Source organism: Brienomyrus brachyistius, chromosome 5 (genome assembly GCF_023856365.1).
Source record: "Brienomyrus brachyistius isolate T26 chromosome 5, BBRACH_0.4, whole genome shotgun sequence".
Lineage (NCBI taxonomy): Eukaryota > Metazoa > Chordata > Actinopteri > Osteoglossiformes > Mormyridae > Brienomyrus > Brienomyrus brachyistius.
In genome coordinates, this window is record NC_064537.1 from 17602289 (window position 1) to 17624077 (window position 21789).

Here is a 21789-nt window from a genome sequence, read left to right on the forward strand (position 1 = left end):
CCAGAAGCGCCTCTCGGGTACAATCATGTGTCCTAAAGCAGTCTGTAATCCTAAATCTTTGTGAAGGTATTATTAATAGTAATAATAGAACTAATTTTTTGTTTCTGTAGTTAGTTGTTTATCCTTAGAATGAAGCTTTAATAAAGCCTGGAGCCTTGCTCTGAAAGCACAGTGCAGAGGACAGTCCGGATGGGACGTCAGCCCACAGTAGGGCTACCCTCAGGGGAATTTAGAAATACCACTTCCCTTAACTTTGTTAATGTTTTTAGACGACAAGGGGAAAGCCATGTGAACTTCCAGAGAGCTCACAATCCAATCCACAAACGCTGCTGAGCCATTGTGCCACTCTAGGCTGATCATCCCGAAGAGAAAACACTTCTCTGTTGCCTAGACTGACTCAAATGACTATTGATAGTGACCTCATCTATGGGACACTCTCCCCACCCTCGCATGCTACAGTAGGTAGTCGTTATGCCCCATGTAGCTCTGCTTCTCCTGGACTAAATTAGAGTATTTCTTTGAGACTTGGATTATGAATTTAGCATTTTGTTTTTGTGTTTTGAAACAACCATTTCTCAACCATTTAATCTAATTTTCCGGTTTCTTTCATGTTTCACATGAGCAAGGAATTTGGGGGAAGGTTAAGCTGGGGAGCCTTGTCTTCTGGTGGTGCCAGATCCCGCTCAAACGCAGAATTAGGCGAGGACGCCACATACAGTGAGAAAGGGTCCCTCCCCCCAACACCATCACTTCCTTGCAGCTTCACATTTAACTTTCCACTTCTGACTCGTTTGTCTTGAACGTGGCTGCTTAGGTCTCGTGTGTTTTTTTTTTTTTTTTTTGTTTCTATGCACAGAATGAGGAGAGAGAAAGGAGAAGACATTCAGGGGCCCAGACACAGGAGGGAACATGAGTGTATGAACATGGGTAATGGTAGCTTTGGTTTAGAGAAGGGGGGCCGTTCAGTAGAGTTTTTTTAGGGGGCTGGCCATGTCTTTGTGTGGTTTGGTCCTCTGTGTGAAAGCAAGCCCGGGTGTGGCCAGTCGGGCCCTGCCGCTGGGTGTGTGCTGCAGGGCGGTGAATGACAAGCACACGACTGTGTGTGTGTGTGTGTGGGGGGGGGTGGGGTGGGGGGGGGGTGCCCTTCACTATTGGCTGCCTACCGGGGCTGTGGAAGGAAGCCAGAGAGGCAGACTATGTCCCCTGGGCTCGTGCGTGCCTACACAGGCTCCCTGCAAGCAACACTCACTTCAGCTATAGTAGTCATTATATTCAGTTGCTAAGCAGATGCTTTTTATACAAAAGAACTTGCATAACTTATTTTTCCATATTAACCTTTACTTTGACTTCGTACACTGTGCTACCTGGGACGGGCTCCAGGCTCCCCAGCAACCCTGAACAGGATAAGTAGTTAAAAGATGAATGGATAGATAAATGGATGGATCCTTTACATTAAAGCTGGAAATTTTGCTGATAATGTTCAGTAGCCTTTTCAAGGTGGCCCACTTGGACATCAAACCCAATACCATCTGGTTGATGGTGATGACATAAAGCACTTAATAACCTGATGTAAGAAATACCTCTAATAATAAAAATGACACAATGAACATCCATTGGTTATATTGCATATTGCTGAATACTGATTTGTGGCATGGCATGATGCTGCAGGTCTTTGTTTCATGCCTGACCCTCTGTTCTGTAACCCTACCAGTGGGGATTAAGGGCATGGGCTTGTAAACCTGGGAGCTGGCTGGTTCAAACCCCAGCAGGGGTCAAAAAGATGGCTCCTTCAGCGAGATGCTTAATTCGAATCGTATCAGGCAAATATGCTGTTGTGCGAATGGGCTCAACTTAAAGGGACTTGTTAAAAGTGCTGACTGTGCATCATAGTTTAACCCAGAGAAACTCAGCCTACAAGACAGCTTCATCGCCACCCCCTACCCTTCCTCTGCCCCCGTAATTGTGGGGGGGGTATGCACACTGCACTTTTTGGGACTGTAAATTGCTTCCATACTGAGGCACACCCTTTCTGTGCCGCCCACGTGCAGGTGCCCCGGGAAAAAAAAAATCTGTTCCACTGTTCCAGAAATAATGTTCTGAGATGTTCCTCTGAAACTATTTTGTTAATCCCTTATTATGTTTGTACATATCAGCTTATAGACACATGCAGATTCTCCGTGGGAAACTGACTTCAATTACTGTTACAGTCTTGTACAGTAACTGTGTGTATTTTACTTTTCTTGTTTAATTTTGGTTGCTGCTTCAATTTAGCTGATTGACAACAGCTGATGTGATGTGATGTTTTTTTTTTTTTACTGAGTCGATTGAGGTCCTTGCATTGTGTAGACTTTTGGGAGAGGAGTTGTTTATTTTCAGGTGCAAATCAAAGCAGCTGGTTGGGTGCTGTAGATTTTTATTTATTTTTTATGTTCTGGTTGTAAGGTATGTGTGTGTGGGTGTGAGTGTTTCTTTGAGGTAAATTCTTTCCTTTGTTTATACTGCGTTCTACTTTTCTTTCCTAATTAAAAGTGCCCCAATTAATTATGACTTGGCTCTGTACTGGTCTTCTTCCTGGTCAAGATGTATGGTTTCCCTTTTCCCTCTACACTACTTGTTGAGCCTTTCGCAAAAGGGGTCATAACATAAGGTTTGTGCAATTGCATCCTTTGCAACAACCTCTGGTAGTGTTGGAAAATCCTCTTCCGCCTGCCAAGCATATTCCTCTGTTGTAAGCATTTCTCTTCCTATCTGAACTGCATGTTCTGAGCCGTCCGTTTCCTCAGTCGGCAGGTGTGTCTTTGACAACTGGGCCATTGCTTCTGAGAAGGCAGCACAATATATGGTATTAATATCTTAATGGTTTTTTTTTTTTTTTTGGCTATTGCTTTATTGTTTATTATTAAGTCTTATTTATCTTGATCAGGTTCAGAAAAAGTTTGATGATCTTAAACATTTGCAATGTTCAGGAAAGGTTTAATGAGAAACACATCGCGTTAGGCAAAGAGGATGATAGGAAATTGGATGATAGAAAATAATCATGGGTGCAGGAAGCAGGAGCAACTGGGAGGAAGCTGCCATATCAGAGAATGTTTTTCTGCACACAGCGTATCCTTAAAGGATACATTTGGATACAAAGGATAAAGGATACTTACTTAAAGGATACATTTGGATACAAAGGATAAAGGATACTTACTTAAAGGATACATTTGGATACAAAGGATAAAGGATACTTACTTAAAGGATACATTTGGATACAAAGGATAAAGGATACTTACTTAAAGGATACAACCATTTTTGTCACATGGCTTTCTCCTTGTCATTGGCTTCATAGTCATGTATTGAATATATTCACAGATCTTTAGTCTTTAAATACAAATCTGAAGTAGGACAATAAAGGTAATCAGAGAATGGAACTACATAAACGTGTAATTAAACCAGTGCTGCTTCTGGCACTTCTGTACAGAAAGAGGTACAAAATATTCCCTGATTCACTGCTTTCACTCTACTATGACATCTTGTCTTGGCATTTATTAATATTAATTTTGGGGACCATCTCTTGTCCCGTTCACTGCATCATATTTCCATCATCATTGCATATCATTACCACAACCATATGCTACTTTGCCACACAAACAATGATCTGATTTGATTGCATCAATCACATCCCACCTTCACCCCCCATAACTGGCTACATGCTGCTGACAGCTGACCAATCAGTTAATGGGACTTCCTGAGAGGTCAGAAATACAAAAGCCCGGATTGGTCACTGAATTGAAAAGGGACATTAAAGTTATGTAGCTTGTTTCAGGCTCATGGGAGTTTTACTTATACAAAAATATTCTGAGGGTATAACAAAAAAAAAAGATTGGTTGAGAGAAAGACAAACAAACAGATTGTGGAGGAGGTGGGATCAAGACATCTTGAATGAATCCCGCCCCCTCTAGTTGTTTGGACCCACTTCCTATACAGTCTGATTGGATGTTCTTTCTGAACCAATCATTTTTTGTCCTGCCCTAAGAACATTTTTTTGTGTAAGTAAAACTCCCATGAGCTTGTTTCAATTTCTTTTTCTTCTGGATATTTCTTTCCACCTGACCACGTAAAGTTGTTCATTCATGTAGTCCTATTATTTAAAGTAAATCTGATCTCTTCCTATACTTGAGACCTCTAAATGTTTTAACAGAGCTGGAAATCTGTGTAAACTACCAGACCCCTATCAAGTGCTGAATGATATAGTATTTGGGAAGTGCTAATTAAGTGAAACCTTGCTTTAAGAAATGTGTATCTGATGCTCAGGCAAAGACGATGAAGCCAAACACACATTAACGTCAGAAAATTGTCTGGAACATTTTCAACTTAATCTGCGTAATTCTGACCTCTACCTATAATGATGGAAAGGCCCGGCTTTCTCAGGTGTGCAGAAGCCTTCGACAAAGGAAACTGACCAGTTTCCTCCTTTGGATTTCATTCAGCATCTAGGTGACTAAGCTTGTGATGGCCTGCTGGTTTCTGGTGTTCATTGAGTGTACAGTATGTTCTCCTAGTGGATGGGTTTAAGTACTGGTTCAGGAGTGATATGCAAGGGAGTTATGAGATATACAAGCACATTAGGTCTGTGGCTCCTGTACTGGTGTGTTGTTGTGATTCTTGAATTGAGTCTTTTATCAAAGCTTGTAATCTACCAGTAAATTTATGTTCCCATGCTAACCTGTGGTCATGGAGTGTGGGAGGTTGTACAGTCATGTTCCTCTGCAATGTCTTTGACGTTCGGCAGCAGCTTAAGGAGTTTGGTGCTCTGGGGGAGCCACAGGGTAGAGCTGTTGCCCCTTCAATTGGAGAGGAACCGTTGGTGGTTTGGGCATCTTATAAGGATGCCCCCTGGCCTACTCCCATTGGCGTGCCTCCTTCCTGTGGGCGGCGGCCCCAGGGTCAGACCAAGGACAAGCCTGAGGGTTATATTTCCCAGCTGGCTTGGTATGGCCTGGGAATCCCCCAGGGGAAGATGGAGTCCTTGACCAGAAAACAAACTAATGATACAGCAGATGAAAGGGACTTATGGGAAAAAAGACTGATTCAAGCGATTTGGGTGAAAAGGGGGAGGATCGTCATTTCCTGTGGGAAACCATAGTATTAAGAACCAAAAGCAGACTCTGGGCTATTGGATTCTTATTGTAGCTCATGTATAAGATCATGAATGTGTAAGATTAGCAATTCATTTGCATATGCTGATTCTACCCCTACTCTGTACATATTATGTTAAGCTACATATATTTTGTATTCCTGTTTACTGGATTTTAATTGCCTGCATGCAATTATGTCATTTGAAGTGATCAGGCTTCTGTTGTGATAAAGCTTGGTTAGGTCGGTCATTACGTGTTCAATGGGCACATACTAACAAATCAAGAGCTCATAAATGTCATCAGATTAAAATGAGATACTAACATTTTGCATTATGGGAGTAGTTCTGCATTCCATTGTGTCTAATGAAAATATACTGAAAGAAAACCAAATTTGTACTTCTAACAGTTTTTTTTAATATATGAAAATGTGTATACATGCAGGGAAGTATCGGCCAGTATTAGGTTGAATCATATGACCATCAGTAGTTTATATTTTGTACGCCATGTTCCTCAACTTTTCTTCCCCATTTCTCCTGTTTCAAAGATGTGAAACAGAGCTTTTTGGACTTCATTTTTGGCACTTCCTTAAGTCTGTTTATTGTTAGAATGTGTCCTTTCCAAGGCCTTTACCACATTTAAAGCAAATTAAAATACTTGTCATCAGGCTTGTATTATGGTAATTCAAACTGATGTAAAATCATGTAATGAGTATTCTGCCAAGCAAATCACTTGACTTTAGTATAAGAGCGAGATGTCTATTTCCAGTGCAGACACTTCCCTAGGTGATATGCAAGTTCCCTTTTTAAAAGCCTGCACAGAACATGCAAAAAAAGTGTACTGCCCATGGCCATAGTTTCCCATCTTATCCATCCATTTCACATCTATTCATGCAGTACAGAGTCCAGAGGAGCCTGCAGCTTATTCTTGGCAGCACAGGGCGTAAGGCAGCGGAACTGTCTTCTGTTGAGCAAACCAGTGAACAGATAACCGTGTGCATGTTCTGACCAAAATGGCTGACGTTTCACGGCTGTTGGCTTTGTAGTATTTGATCAAAGTATGTGTGAAGCACTTCTTTGTAAAGTCTGATGTTTTCCTTGTTGTGATGAGGGTGGTGCCTTTGTTTATATATCCAATGAAAGTTATAAATATTTTTCCACAGTTTCACTAGTCTTGTAGGATAATACAGCCAGTTATCGGATTTCAAGAATGATCCACATATATTTGTGTGATATAAATAAAACATTTGGTTATAGAACATACAAGTCAAGTCAAGGGTTGGGTACAACAGGACAAATGCATATTAACATCTAGGGAGGCAGCTTTTTTTTGTTTATGTTTTGAAAATAGTTTACAAACATTACAGAAAACTGACATGATTAAAGACATTTTTAATTAACTGGATTTTAATTAGTAAATGAATCCATGTAAAATGTGATATTTACTAAGCCGTGCTGACCCACCGGAGTATGACCTTCCCACCTGAGTATCACGCTTAGAAATGACAACTTTCAAAAGTCAGAGTTATATTTTTTAATTATATATATGAATTTTTTAATTTATTGCACATCTGAGTTAACCTGCTTAAACATAGTGCAACTGACACATATATTTTATATATGCATAGAGACAGAGAGAGGAAGACAAGTACCATGTAGAATAAAAAGAAGATAAACACAACTCATCGTTTTACAAACAGAAAAAATGGGGGAAAAGCTTTTCAACGATACAATAAGCTGCCTGCAGCTGTAGGAGAAACAGCACAGTGGTTGAGAAGAAGCAGATTTTGGTTGCCCCCCCCTCCCGCCCCCCCATGGAGGATGCTACTGGAATGGAAACTCTTATTAAGGAAAGGACATTGGGGTGCAAGACTGACAAGGGCTGATTGCAAACCTGCTTGAAATGTGAAGTGTGTCTCCCCATAACCCAAAGTAGTAAATGGCCCAGTCCTGTTACATTTTGGCATGGATAATGTCTCACACGTTAATTTATAGCAGTTGTTCACAGTCCGCCCCCCAGCCAGAATGTTTTCATTCCAACTCATCTGCTTTCAACCTGCCAAAATTCATTCCCAGCCTATTAAGGAGCACATAAGCCTGATTAAGGGAGGGTTTGAATGAAGACATTCTGGCAATGGGTGGAGGGCAGGAACAGGATTGAGAACCACGGATTTGCAGTGACAACGCCAACTGCATCCTGTGAATAAAGGACAAATCAAGTTCCAATTACACAGTTTGATTAAGGCAGTATTGTTCTCATAGTTTTTTGATAACCAGAATTGTATTAAACGGCTTTCTCTGATTTTAAGCCTTGGGAGAATTAAACTGTATCTGGAAACTTGGCAAAAGTTCAACGTCTAATAATTTCTTATCTGTTCAGATAGTTAAATATAACAAATAAATGTGTAACAATTTTAGAATTGTTCGGAAAGAGACCACTATATAAATTAATGCTAGAAGAAATACAAATAAAATTTAAAACCAGATTATTATTGTTAATACAATTATTATACTCCTATATAAACATGAATCCCTTTCATCCAAAAGTGGAAGTAGTGGTATTCTTGGAGCAAACGCGTGAGCCGTACTGAGCCAACTGGAGCTGGCAGTACCGCGATTATAATGATTAGTACAACTCATCTGCAATGGGCATTAATGGAATGTTTTGACGGTGTAATTAATCAATCAGATATCTGTCATTAATTACTCCCTGTGGTTTAAAGTGTCAAGGCTCTTAGAGAAGTTCCGGAAAGAATAAACAAACATCAAGATCCTCAACAGGGAGTAACGACAGATATTTTGGTCCTTGTGTTAAAACAAAATTTTCAGGATGAGGAATATTTAAAAGTCTGTGAATAATGAGAAAATCTACACATGTAAGAGCAATACTGCCAACAGGGGGTGCTATAATTTTTAAATCCATGCTTGACGAATCCTGTAATTGTATTACAAATATAATGAATGATATTTTTGGTTTAGGCAAATCAAATACAAATATAGTGCTTTGTAATAACAAACAAAAAAGGTACAAGAAACTTATTTCCACTATATGACACAACAAAAGCGTTTATATAAATAATTGTAATAGTTCAGCAGTTGTCAGACTGGGTAAAAACTGGTGAGGTGTGGATTCAGATTGTGTATATCTTTACATGTGTTACCAGTGTAATGTCAGTCAGTGAGAGGCTGAATTTCCATTCGAATTGGCAAAATGAGTGTGTGTGCAAGTGTGTGTCTGTGTGCGTGCACAGTTTCAAGCATCCACAGTATCAGACATAACCAGTCGAAACCCTTCCAACAGTCATTCCAATACACCAGTGTTTCCCAATCCAGTCCTCAGGAACCCACAGCCAGTCCACGTTTTTGCTCCCTCCAAGCTCCCTGGCAGAGAGGCCACATTTTTGCTCCCCTGAGAGATAGGAGGGAGCAAAAACATGGACTGTCTATGTGTTCCCGAAGACTAGATTGGGAAACACTTCAATTCACTGTTTAAAAGGTTAAAGTAACATATTATGACAGCAGGTGAAGGCCTGTGGAAAGTAATGTTCTTGTTAGTCAGGCTGCAGAGAGGTAGGTTTTACTGCCTTTGCTTTGTTGCAGTCAATAGCGCATACTACAATGGAGTAGACCTAGTGTTACACGTAATAAAAGGCTACTACAAGTGTCCTTTACGATGGACGTGGTTTCCTTCTTGCTGATTTAACTTCAGACAAGCAACAGAACGTAGTTTAAAAAGCTTTAAATCAAAGGAAAAACTGAAGTCATTTGGTATAACATACTTTTGGTTGGTCAATTTTTAATTTGCTTTCATATTGCCTGTATACTTCTTCTCTTCTGATTCAGTGCCTTTTAACTCTGTGTGTTGTCTGATGAGTCCTTATACTCAATGTCTGTTGGGGTTCCCACTTTCACACGCTTTGTGGGGTCAATAGCTACGAGGCAAGGAATCTGAGGCTGAAGCTGAAGACCTTCAGATGGTTGTCTTTGTGCAGAGCCCCCTTCATGAGGAACACAAAGCATTGCTTAGTGCAGACTCCTTCAGCACAGCAGACAGACTCATCGCTGTGCCTCCTCTTGACTCAGAACCAACAAGTATCAACAACAAATTCCTGATCTGACAGCATATACCCCCGGGTCCTGCCCGACAGTCAGTCCTGGAGGCCCTCTGTGATTGCCGCTGGGTACCTGGTCTCCTTAGACGAGGTGACTGGGTAGTTCCAAGACAGCAGGGGTATGGTGGAAGACCTCGTCTGACCCTGTGATAACCTCCTGTCCCTGTTGCTGGTGTGTGATGTTCAAGTACGCGTTCATCAACTGCATTATCTCAGTTGGCTGTGGAAGAGACATAGGCGGTTAGACGTGGAATATTTGACTGTTGTGTCCAACCCAGCAAGCATTTACTACATTTAAAGCAAGGTGACACACGTTTCTTGGGCCCCTACAGTAAACACAATGTACCCTCCTTTGTCCTGCTGCTGGAATTTTGCTGTGAAAGTCCCTGAGTAAGCAGCTGGTAAGGTTCTGCCCACTTTCGGGCACTAAGTACAATGAAAGACACACTTGTTTCCTATGAGACAGCGGTGAGATTTGGCCATGCGAGTGAAGAGGAAGATCCCTCAGTTTGACAGGATTCAGAATCAGCAGCGATATTTTCAGGAAAGCCTTTTCTAATACGCTTTATATTTCCATGATTATATTTATGGAACAAAATGCATTAATGTTGGTAAACACTGTGAGATAATAGCTGGGGATGTGAGGCGTTGTGGATATTGCTTATTAAGAAGCATCCAGTTTTCCATCGTCCCATGAGTACAAAATGTACAACAGACTGTATTTGTGATTTCCTCAAGTGTGAATAATAATAATAATAACAATAAAACATACAATCGTTAAGCTTTTTGTGTTATATGAAATAGATATGCCTGTTCAAAGTGTTTTGGTTCAATAGGACATATGGATCAACAAATGCAGCAGGGACTTAAATGAGTTCCATGAAACACACATAAACTGACATGACATGTATGGGAAATTACAGGGTAATCATTTTATCGGACTGCATTACTCAGTACCCAAGACATAACTATAGTCTGAAACTGAACTAGAATATTAGCAGTGTAAAAAGTATTGCTAAGTACTGGGTAATGTTTCAGAGCCTTTTCACATACAAGCATTCCCTGATATGTCTGGCAGCACTGGTATCTAGTGACAAGTACCTTGCTGGTCTCAAACAGAAGATCCCGGTCCCCAGCAGTGACTCTGAAGGTGCTGCTATCAGATGCTCCATAGGAGCAGATCTGGCTGAAGGGGAGGGACTCCATGGCCTCCGCCTCCCCCTGCCTGTACAGCGACAGAGACGTCGCCCCCACTCCCAGCCATAGCTTCTGACAGAAACTGCCTGTCGAGCTCTGGGCGTCCCGGAAGAGGAAAGAGTAGTCAGGGCTGTCCACCGCTCATCAGAACGGCTCACGCATACAGAGACGTGTCAGGTGACGGGACTCACGATGTAGAAGTCGATGTCGTAGAGCGTGCAGCCAAACCCAGGCCATCGCCTGGCGATGCTGAGGTAAGCGGCCATGCTGTCCACCTGGCTATACCCCACCAGACCCTTCCAGTGCTCCAGGATGGCCCCCATCACCGCGGCCCCCTCCTCCTTCAACCGGCCCCGCAACCGCAGGTCTTGCTCTGCCTTCTGCTTATGGGCAGAGCTCGACGCGTGGCTCCATAGCGCCCCCGCTAGGAAGCCGCCGCGGAAGCGCTGTGGCCGGCCAGGAGGCGGGGCCTGGGATGTGGCTGTGGTGTCAGGATGTGGGTGGGCGGCCTTCAGGGTGACCAGGACCCGTGCCTCCACCACATGGCCAGGGAACAGCTCATCCAGTGGGGGGCAGGGGGAGTGGGTGCTGAAGTCCCCGAAGAGGCTCTGTAGGCGGAGAGCGGCCAGGGTCTGCAGGTCCTCCTCGGGGGCGGGGAGCTGACCCCGCACCACCATCTCATGGCACTGGCGGAGCACAGGGACACACTCAGTCAGCATGAGGCGTGACTTTTACTGTGTTTGAACCCCTAGGGCTCCAATTAATGTGACACCGGGGCATCTCAGAAAGTTTAATTCTCTCAGATGTTAGACCTTTGATCACTGAAGGTGCCCCTTTCAATGGGCTGCAGGTTTTCTACAAAGTCAGATTGACTCTGGCTATAGGTCATTAAAGCTACACTGTAATGTGCTGTGAACTTCCTGGTCTCAGGAACGATTAATTGACCAATAAACGTTAATAATATCTAATGACTGTCGCAAATGTCTTTGATTAATAACAAGTAATCTGAATCTTAAATGATAAATCACTTATTTGCCATTTGTACAAATATGAGTACAGGTCTTCTCTTTGCCTACCCCATGCTCTCCATAGCTTGGTGGTCACAGTACAGGGTCAGCCAATGTGTGGCGTCCTTAGAGCTGGGGGGGGGGGGGGGGTTAAGGGCCTTGCTTAAGGCCCCATGTGACTGTTCTGGTGAGGCTGGAGCTTCTGATCATAAGCACAGAGACTTAGCTCGCAGCCATCCTTGTGTGTGGAGTTTGCATGTTTGCCCTTTGTTGTGAGTTACTATAGGTAAACTGGTGTCTCTAAATTGCCCATCGTGTGTGTGCGATGCAATGTACTGGCATCCCAGCCCGGTTATTCCTCTGCCTTGTGCTGTATGCTCCCTACCATAGGCTCCAAGTCCACTCATGACTTAGCAGATGACAGGTGAAGAATGAAAGTTGGGGCTGGTTAATACATTAATTTTTTGTCAGGTACATATATGCTTGCTAATTTATTTACCTGTTCAAAAAGTAAGGTGTACTCAAGACTGTCAGGCAAGATGTTTTCTGTGTCTATATAGCAGTATAGCTTGAAGTACAGCCATTTCTGTGCGTCTGCGTCCGACTTCCTGGAGAGGCTGGGACATAATATCGAAGAAGGTTGATAGAATGAAGAAAGTTCATATGCACGACAGCTCCATCTGATCATCAAGTTATAATTGACTATCCTTTTAACTCAGACATCCATTGGTCCCCATTTATTTGTTTTACTGCAGACCACTGTATTTAGCTGTCATGAATCTAGATTTGAACTGAAACATGAACGTCTTGTAGTGTGATACATAAAAATGGCAAGAAGGTAATGTATAGAATTTCTTACGTATTTTGCATTTCTCCCTTTGCAAGAATGCAGAGGCCCATCAGAGGTTAGCAGTGCACTGACACTGCTGTGTAGGCATTGGGTTAGGCGCCCATATGCAGCAGCGTCCCCCGTGCCTAAATTGGCTGAGGTCCGAGCGATGCTTGCTTTGCTTACCCAGTCAGCACGTCAGCGATGATGGTGCTGCCCCCGATGACCCGCTCTCTCTGGCCACTTCTCTCGAAAAGTGCAAAGGTATTCCGGCTTTCTTGCAGTCCGAGCTGCTTCACCAACTTCTTCACGAGCTGAGGAAGAGGAAGTATGACCGATTGTGCTCAAACCACAGGCTGCCAGAGAAGGGGCTCTGGATTGAGAAACGCAGTCTGATGCAACAATCAGAGTAGCAGTGCAAAAAAAACTGCTAAAAAGTACCATGGGGTGGCAATTAAATAGAAAGTGTGACCTGAAATGCCCCTACAAACCAAACAATAGGAAAAGGTAGATTTTAGGCACTCATCGTGTCAATGGGTCTCTGTAATTGGCTGCTGCAATTATCAACATTGGGACCAGTCAATTCCTGGTCTTAAGAAGTATTTCCAGGGACAGATATTCCCAGTATGTATATGAAGCCTCAGAAAGGGAAAATAACATCTAATCAAGACAATGACTGAAGATCTATTGAGGTTCGGTGCTTGGGAAAAAGGAGAAGCTGAAAACAGCCTCCCTAAGGAGGAGCGAGACCTGTGGTGGCCCATATCGCCAGACTGAATTTTTATCTCCATTTGTTTCAGTTTTTTTCTACATTTATATAGTTTTGGGCACAATCATTTAAATGACCTATTGGAAAATTGTTTTAGAACATGGGACAGCAGATTCTGGTGGGCAAAAGCGTATCACTTTAACCAGTGGGATTATGGGGGATTGCAGAACAAGACCTTAAATTTCCAGAAATCACATTATCATGTGTGTATAGACATTTACCTTAATTGCATTTATTTAGCTTTAGTCCAAAGCTGTGCACTTTTTTTTTTTTTTTGAGGAAACGGTCAAGACCCTGGAGCAATTCAGGGTTCAAGACCTTGCTCTAAAATCATTCTGCTGACGTGGGGGTTTGGAACCAGTGACCTTCAGATCACAGGTACAGCATCAGGTACCATTGAGCCACACGCTGTCTAGCCTAAAAGTTGATCAGATCTGAATTACCCAATTAATTATACTTTTATAAGGAAAGGGACCTAATGAATGGAGTGGGGTATAAGGCACAGTTGAGACGTGACCCTATCAGACTGGTGGCCATGTTGTCATTACTGTACCTCATCGGCGGTGGTGTGGGAGCTGATAGGAGTCTGGCAGGAGCCTGGCCCGGGGTGGTGCACTGTACATTGCAGCTCCTGCCGCCTCACGAGCACCTGGATCTCCTCGCAGGACGGCACGTTCTCACGGCACCGCGTCTTCGCCAGCGCCTCCAGGATGAACGATGCGTAGCTGTCTACCTCCGTGTTGGGATGGTCTCTCAGCACTCTGAAGAGCAGTACAAGACAGGTGGGTGAAGCGTTAAGCTCTCTAAAGCTCACATTATTATGGTCTGTGTCGAAAGCCGGCAGGGTGGCTCAGAAGAACTTAGAGAGTTCTAACCCTAACCCTAATAAGATGTAAGCTGACAGATAAGTAATGTAGCCAAAAGGCATCTTTCATCCAGAGGAGTACTGGTCCGGGACAGCAGGCTCATACATCACACTTTAGTTTGTCGTCTATTCTCAGGAACTGGAACATGGAATGATAAATGTTTGTCTTGTCATTCAGATTATTTAAAGAATTTCCTTTCAGCATCCATCACATACGGCAAAAGCGGGCAGAGGCTCCAGCGGGACAGTGCCTGCTGATGCTAACTGGGGCTCTCTGTCATCCTCTTCAGCAGCCTGGAGGAGGAAGTTCCCCCCTCCAGCATCACATTGTCCGACCGCAGAAAAGGTAGTTCTTGCTATTGCTCATTATGCTTGGCACGAATTAGGAAGTGACCCAACAATGGTGATAGCTTCCCCGAGTAAAATAAACAGGAACATGATGTTATACTTTGATTCTACTTGTACTGTGGAATGTACTGTCACTTCAAGTAAGTACATACCATGGGAAATGTATTTATATGTACCTATAAAATGTCCTGGGCTTAGTTATACAGAGGTTATCAACACAGCGACAAAAAATTTGATCAATTATCAATGCAAATATGGCCCTTAGAGTCAATGTATCTTCAATTGACACCTGAAAACACCTGAAGTATGTTTCGCAATACAACCATTGTGGACCGGAAGGTGTGGGCGGAACCCTGTGATAAGCGCTTTCATTCACCTCACCTGTCCCCCATTACCAACCACATCAGACCAGCTTCTCTCTCTCTTCGGCATGAACACATGCCTGGGCCTTGAGGCCCCGGCCCACATCTCGTTGACTAATAAGTGTCTCTTTTGTTTTTGTGTGCCAGCGTCTCCCAGTCGACTGATGCCAGTCGGCTTTGTGTTTCTGTTGACACCCGCCATTTTGTTATAATTTACACTGGATTTATTTTGCAGGTATTTCTCAGCATACACCTGATAAAATCATGTCAGCCAGTCCCTGGAACATTTGGGATTGAGGGCCTTGCTCAAGGGCCCAAGGGTGAAATTAGTCTACTGGCCCAGGGATTTGAACTGGTGACCTTCTGATTATAGAAACAGCCTTCTAACCCACTCAGCCACTCACTGCCCCTCAGCTCTAGCCACATCCTCAAATAAGGTTTCTGTTGGCTCCTCCCATCCCCATGTCATATGGTTCTGTGTTCCACCCCTCCAGGGCAGAGGTTCCTGCTCACCTGTGGAGGTGGAAGCGCAGGTAACTGAGCACGGGTGTCCCAGGCAGGAAGGTGCAGCTCATGCAGGTGAGCATCTGCCAGTAGCGCAGGTAAGTGAGCGCGTCGGGGGTGGGCACCCCACTGGTCTGCTTCACCAGCTGGCAGTAGACCTCATCCCGAAGTGGTCGCAGGTCCTGGCAGGTCTGCAGCACGCCCTGCATCAGTGGCACAGGGTCCAGGGCCACCTCCAGCTGCTGCAGCGAGTTAAACAGCTTGACGGCCTCATCTCGGAGCGAGCCGTAGCCCTTCCCGCTGTGGTCTGAGACGGGAGGTTGTGTGGTTAATGCCCAAGATAAACATCTACAGTGCATGACAGGTAATAATAAGTGGGAATTATGGTTAATTTCCTGTGCCTCCAACACCTGACACTGTGGTGTTGTTAGTGGCAGAGTTGGTATGCTGGTTATTACTTACAGGTGTGGTCAAAGCTTCCATAAGGAAAGGGAAGCAGAGGGGCGTAGAGCGGGCTCTGGGTGTACCTCAGGATTGGGTTTTTTTGGTAAATCTGTTCCACCGCCTCCTGATTAGACTTGCTTTTCTGCATGAGAGACAAAGGGGATAAGGATGTACTGCAGGTTAATAAAACCTGAACGTGTTCCTGTTAAGACACGATGCTCATGGTCACGGCAGCACTAAAGCACCTGGGCCTCAGCTCCTGTCCTGACCTGTCAGATGTCAGCAGGTGTATTAACACTTCAGAGATGCTTAGTTTACTGGCTCAACTCATTTTTAATATGATTACATGGGACTTGCGTGCTATGAAAAATATATTAGATACATTTTTCAGTTTAGTTTTCAGACTTGTGAAAACTTTTTCTCAAACGTGTTCTACTGAAAACCCAAAGAGAATCTCGGACATCTTGAGACCTATCAAGGGTTCTTGACTTCTCTCTTCTCCACTAATCATTCACCTGTATATTAATCTAACATCTCTACATTTCTCATGATATTCAATAACGAATTTCAGATGTCTTATACTAACCACATATAAACTATTTAGACAAATATACTTCATTGAATCTCAGGAAATTATACACACACACACACACACACACACACACACACACACACACACACACACAGGTTTGTAATTATATCTTTGTGGGGACTCTCCATTGATTTCTATGGGGAAAACTGTAATCATAACATGACGACCTTAAGCCCTACTCAGACCTAACTTTAACTGTAAGTAACCAAAGAAAATAGGAGGCTTTTGGCATTTTTATTTTTTTGATAGCCTTCAGAAATGTTGTGGGGACCTAACAAAATGGTCCCCACAACTTCAAAAAAAAAAGTTTCTTTTACATTGTGGGGGACATTTGGTCCCCACAATGTAATTTAAGCCTAATCCACACACACACACACACACACACACACACACGGGGTTGATCAGTAGATTTGCTGGCCTGATCCACAATGACGCACGATTGTTTTCACAGTCAAGATAATCCAGGAGCAAAGCTAATCATGTCCTGTGAGTTTCTGGGAACAAAACAGGCTGATATTGGGTTACACAGCTAAAAGAGGTCAATGAGATTCTTGAAAGGGGCACTGACAGTTTCAGCTTGCTTACATGTGCCACACACCCCAGTGCATATTATGTAAATACTTCATTGGGAGTGAAGACCCTGAATTTGAGAAAGCTGTCTATCCATCTCAGGTCTTACTCAGATCCAAAGTCTACTGGCTAAAGGACGCATCAGACAGCATGGTCTGCAATGCACCAGCAAAAATGGCTGAAGAAATGGTGGCGAATTAGCTACAACCAGCTAGTTTTCAGGAAAGGCAGCCCTACAAATTATTATGGGTTCCTCTACCATTTCAGCTGCTCCAGTGTAAGTCTGCTGGGATTTCTGTGCAGGATGTGTGGATTTGCATAGGGTCAATCAGTCAAAAACATCACGTTTATGAATTACAGCGTAATGGGACATATCCTGGAGGTACAATGTATGCTTTCAATTTGGGTGAATGGCATCCTCTCAAGATGTCTCCCATTCTCTCACACAGGAGAGCATGGCATGAAAAATGAAAAAACGTCAAGGAACAGGGCCCTTTCTAATCAACGCGCAGCATGCAGAACATCAGGTGCATGTGTGCAAATAATTATGCATTCTGATTCTTACACACACATACAGACAATACAAGGTCGTCTCGTTTGACTGTTCTTAGGGACCTGGGCAAACAGGAAGAGTACAGCAGAGTTTGGGTGATAAGGAGTGCAGTGATGGAATGAAGCACCAGCAAAATCTGAAGCTCATTTATTATTAACCAGGCCATTTGACAACAGATCCATCTGCAATCTGCTCAGAGAAGAGGATTTTTCTGTGTTACTGCTTCTCAGAATAAGATACATGCACATTCTTTTTTTTCTGATCAAATCAAGAGCTGGAGAGCTCTAATCCTGATTTTGTCCCATTGGGTATGGGGATATTTATTGCGAAAGATTAAGAAAATAAAATTTTACTTTCTATGGCAATGCAGTAATGAAATCTCCTGAATGGCAGTCTTTGATCACAGCACAAAGCAGAAACCCAGAGCCTGGGACACGGTCATTCCATGGGAATTATGAGATGTCTCCTCATGGGCAAGTGGAGTGGGGTGGCTCTGAGGAGTTTCTGTAGTCATGGAAGCCGCCATTCCCATCATCAGAGCCCTGTCTATGATAAACTGGGGCCTTGAGATGTGGGTCTCACAGCCAAGTCCTTGAATAATTCTCAGTCCTGGCCCAGGGCCCTGTATAATACAATAAGACTGCCCTGATCCCAGTTGTAAGAGAAATTGAGGTCCAGTCTGCTACCGACCTTAAAAATAAAGATTAGGCTATTATTAGCATCATGAAGTCTAGAAAAAAAGGTTTGTGGGGGTTCATCTAAAAATAAGTTGTGCCCTAAAATGTTCTAGTATTCAGTTAGGTTGGAAAACCTCTATACTAAGGTTTGATTTTCAGGCACGCTGAACCAAGTCTAAAGCTTGTGTTCATCCATTTTCAGTTCCTCTTATGTAGATAAAACCACAGTACTGTGAGTTCAGTCTAAAATTTTTTATGGGGCTCTATTACTGTAAGAGGCTGGTTACTAGATTTCATAGCTCTGGGAGATACCAATGTCTGCAACAAGAAAAAAAGGAAGATGACACACTGTAGAATGTATTTTATTATTATTTTTTTTTAATTCTGAAAAATTCCTGGAGCTCAGAGGGAGTTTTTAATCACAGCAATTCAGCTTGTAAAACACCTTCATGTTGAAAGTTACATCAGCAGAATGGGCAATGAACTAGCCAATGAACTCACCTCAATGTCCCGAATTAGCAGCTGGGTTGGCGTCTCCACCGGGGCCTTGCTGTCTATGACCTTCTGGATGGCACACGCCCATTGTAGCGCTTCATTGAAGTGTTTGGTGAACAGCCGATAACAGTGCTTCCGGCCGTAGACCGTGATGCTCCAGTAGCCTGAGTGGTCAGGAGACAGAGGAAATAGTGTCATTGTGAGATAGGAAAAACGCTGAAGTTCCCAAGCAAGCCCGTCCACCCTTGCCATACTTACCGGGATTCATACAAAAAGGGCCATGATTCAAGTCCAAGAATGAAACTAGTCTAGGGAACTTCCATTTCTGAACATGAAACTCTCACCGTACGTCTCACATAAAGAACGGGCTTCGTTCGACCTTATGTAACTTTGTTAAACGTCTTGTGAAACACATCATGCACTTGGCAATCCCCAAAATTTTTTCGTGCCTTCTCACAATAAAGGAAGTGTGTGGAAAATGGGAAGTGTTTACAGTGCTCAAGCTTCGATGCAGGAAAACAGTGTTTTCTCTGACCCTTTATCACTCGGAGAACCTACTTCACCCTTGTGTAATTCAGGAGGTCTATGCATCAAAAACAGGTTCACCACAATGGACATGTAGATATATATGGTATAGTACTATGGAAACTAGGGGGAAGTACTAGCTAAAAATGACACAAAAATATGGCTTTTAGTTTCTTTCTTTCTGAAAGCAGATACAATAGGGTTTCCTTATGGCATGTTACTGCCTGGAAAACAAGATGTCTATCTACCTCTAGCTAACAGTAGACAAATTAAACCAGACAGACAAGTCATCTTTATCAATGTGAAATAAAGGACCAGTCTTGGCTATTCACACTGCGAAAATAAGTGTGCTTTAACATTTTATTTCTGTACCTTCGTGTTTGTCACAGTCACAAAAAGGTCATTTGATGACCTTGACCATATGTGTTTCCTGCTGAAATGAAGCGTTGGGTTTCTGGGATGATTCAGCAATAAAAGTCCACAAATGTTCATCATCAAACTGCATCATCATTCCACGGACGTCCCGCGATTTTTCATTTTCGGGCGCCAAGAGATTGCCTTTTTTTACCGGTTTCCTTGTAGGTCTGCTTGTCCGGCCAGATGACCGAGCAGAGACTCGTGAGGACCAGGCTGCCCAGCCTTCGTGAACTCTTCTCCTGACCGTTGTAGCAGTCCAGCGAGTCCTGTGTGAGAACGAACCACTGTCGCCGCTGTCGGATCCAGCTCTCCTGCACATCTCGGTACAACCAACCTGCCAGCACAGAAGCACCAAAGGTCAGCCTTCCAGAAGGAGACCCTGGGTGAACTGCCGCAGAGATGAGCTAACGAGAGAAGACGTCATAGCCAAAACTCAGGAACTCGAAAAGGTCAAAATAGTTAGCAACTGCAACACCTAGTAGGGTTTTACCTATTTTCCGTTGCAGTGCAAGTCAAATCACATAAATGATCCACAACAACAGGTCGACCAAACAGCTGCACAGAGACAAAACTGAGCACTCATAAGTGTACAGCCTTCAAATGGTTAAAAACTAAAAGAAACACCGATCAAAGTGATTGATATCCAGAGTCAAAACAACTTTTTTGTCTTCTTTTAGGTGCATTAACATAGTATGCAAAGCAGACAAACAGCATTAAAAATTCAGTAGGTGTAAATGCAGTAAAAGAGCCCATGAAAATAACAGCAACTCTTACAGGGACTTTTTGCTTTTGCCTACCCAAACAAAACGCAGCCCACAGACTTGGCTGGAAAACCTGGGAAAAATGCCTGACTTCTGACCATGGTTAATCCACACTGTTAACCCACTTCCTGCCAAAAGATCACTCTGGATATCAGTGCATGCAGTCGAGGAAATTTTCTGCATAATTCCCCATTAAAATACTCCTGAACCACAAATAATTTCTAAATAATTTCCAACTGATGCATTCCTGAACAACTGTAGAAAGAAAAGGTTTTATCCACATACTTGTAGTCTTTAGAGAAAATATATACAGTTTAAGGCCATTTTGGGGGAGAGTAACAAGGGAGCGAATCAGAACCGGGATCCAAGGTAACCACAAGGATACAGGATCTGTCATAAGCCAGGAGTTTCTGAGTGTATGTATCTAATGAATGTACCTTTGGTTAAGGAACCCTGTGGAGCTGCTGCCTGTAGTTATTGTTCTGTTAGCCACTAAACTACCTCTGCTAATGGTTCTTTAACTGTCAGTCAAGACACAGAATGAGTCAATCAACACTGTTACTCTCTTATTGTTCACTCATGATACTTGTTTTATTTAAAGTTTTTCTATGTATTGTTTAACTTTTTGTAGCAATTCATAATTCAGGACAGGCATTATTACCTAAAATGGGAAAACCAAAATACCCACATTCAAAAATATTAAATATATGTAAGGTTTTTTTATTGTGTGTGTTTTTATTGTGTGTGTATCCTTTCAGAAATTAGGAATGCAAAATAAAATGTTGCCACTGATAAAATACACTATTAAAAACATTCTGATACTCAAAAACTGAGGTCAACGAATGTGTTACACAAAAGTACTACCAAAGAAAAAGTGGGAAAAGAAATGAATACGAATAAAAAGTCCAGGGTGTATAAATAAATGATATCAAATCCCACTTCTGTATCCACTAAAATTACAACAAAAACTGAAATACCTGCGACTGTCCCGAATAGGATTTTCCCAGCCTTTTTCAAAAGAAATGATGACCATTACTTATAAGGCTTGAGCTATGCTATTTCAGCAGATATTAATGCCCACAGTTTGAAAAGGCAGTAATTTAACACTGATCCATAGAAAGACAGTTAGAACCACAGGCGCCGATATAGACATGCTGGGGTTGGTATCATCACAGACGAAATTCAGAAAATTTAGGGCAAAAAGGGGGCAAAAGACAGCATGGCGCCCTAGACGAGGTATCAGCAGCTCCAGCCTTTTACATGATGCGACTTACACAATGTATAGTCAAATTAAGTGAAATTAATTACAAGCTGAGCTGTAACAAATGGCATCACAGCCAAAGACTTGCAAGATCTGCAAGTTCTTCTGGAATTATTACTCAAAATGGGGAAATGAGAGAGAACAGAGTGTCAAAATACCAATATAAAAAAAAAAAAATATATATATATATATATATTATATATAGGGGCGGCATGGTGGTGCAGTGGTTAGCACTGTTGCCTCACACCTCTGGGACCCGGGTTCGAGTCTCCGCCTGGGTCACATGTGTGTGGAGTTTGCATGTTCTCCCCATGTCGTCGTGGGGTTTCCTCCGGTTTCCCCCCACAGTCCAAAAGCATGCTGAGGCTAATTGGAGTTGCTAAAT

General features: G+C 42.8%; 1 protein-coding gene and 1 long non-coding RNA gene across 4 annotated transcripts in view; one reads left to right on the forward strand and one right to left on the reverse strand.

The window, feature by feature from the left end:
- Positions 1–6318: 6318 nt before the first annotated feature.
- Positions 6319–21789, reverse strand: part of LOC125741877 (unconventional myosin-X-like) — a 43862-nt gene continuing 28391 nt past the window's right edge. For 2 of the 3 annotated variants that reach the window (XM_049013349.1, XM_049013352.1), the window contains 10 exons: positions 19534–19716; positions 18447–18604; positions 15572–15695; positions 15119–15416; positions 13584–13791; positions 12448–12575; positions 11932–12049; positions 10617–11111; positions 10330–10521; positions 6319–9448 (listed from right to left, as the gene is read on the reverse strand). In XM_049013349.1, coding sequence (XP_048869306.1) covers positions 9311–9448; positions 10330–10521; positions 10617–11111; positions 11932–12049; positions 12448–12575; positions 13584–13791; positions 15119–15416; positions 15572–15695; positions 18447–18604; positions 19534–19716 — 2042 coding nt within the window. In that variant the 3' untranslated portion in view covers positions 6319–9310. The remainder of the gene's footprint in view (positions 9449–10329; positions 10522–10616; positions 11112–11931; positions 12050–12447; positions 12576–13583; positions 13792–15118; positions 15417–15571; positions 15696–18446; positions 18605–19533; positions 19717–21789) is intronic. The other variant, XM_049013350.1, reaches the window with a different exon arrangement.
- LOC125741879 (uncharacterized) lies at positions 15337–19683 on the forward strand. The gene is made up of 3 exons (XR_007397929.1): positions 15337–15473; positions 17165–17242; positions 19548–19683. It is a non-coding gene; the product is annotated as an uncharacterized LOC125741879 (long non-coding RNA).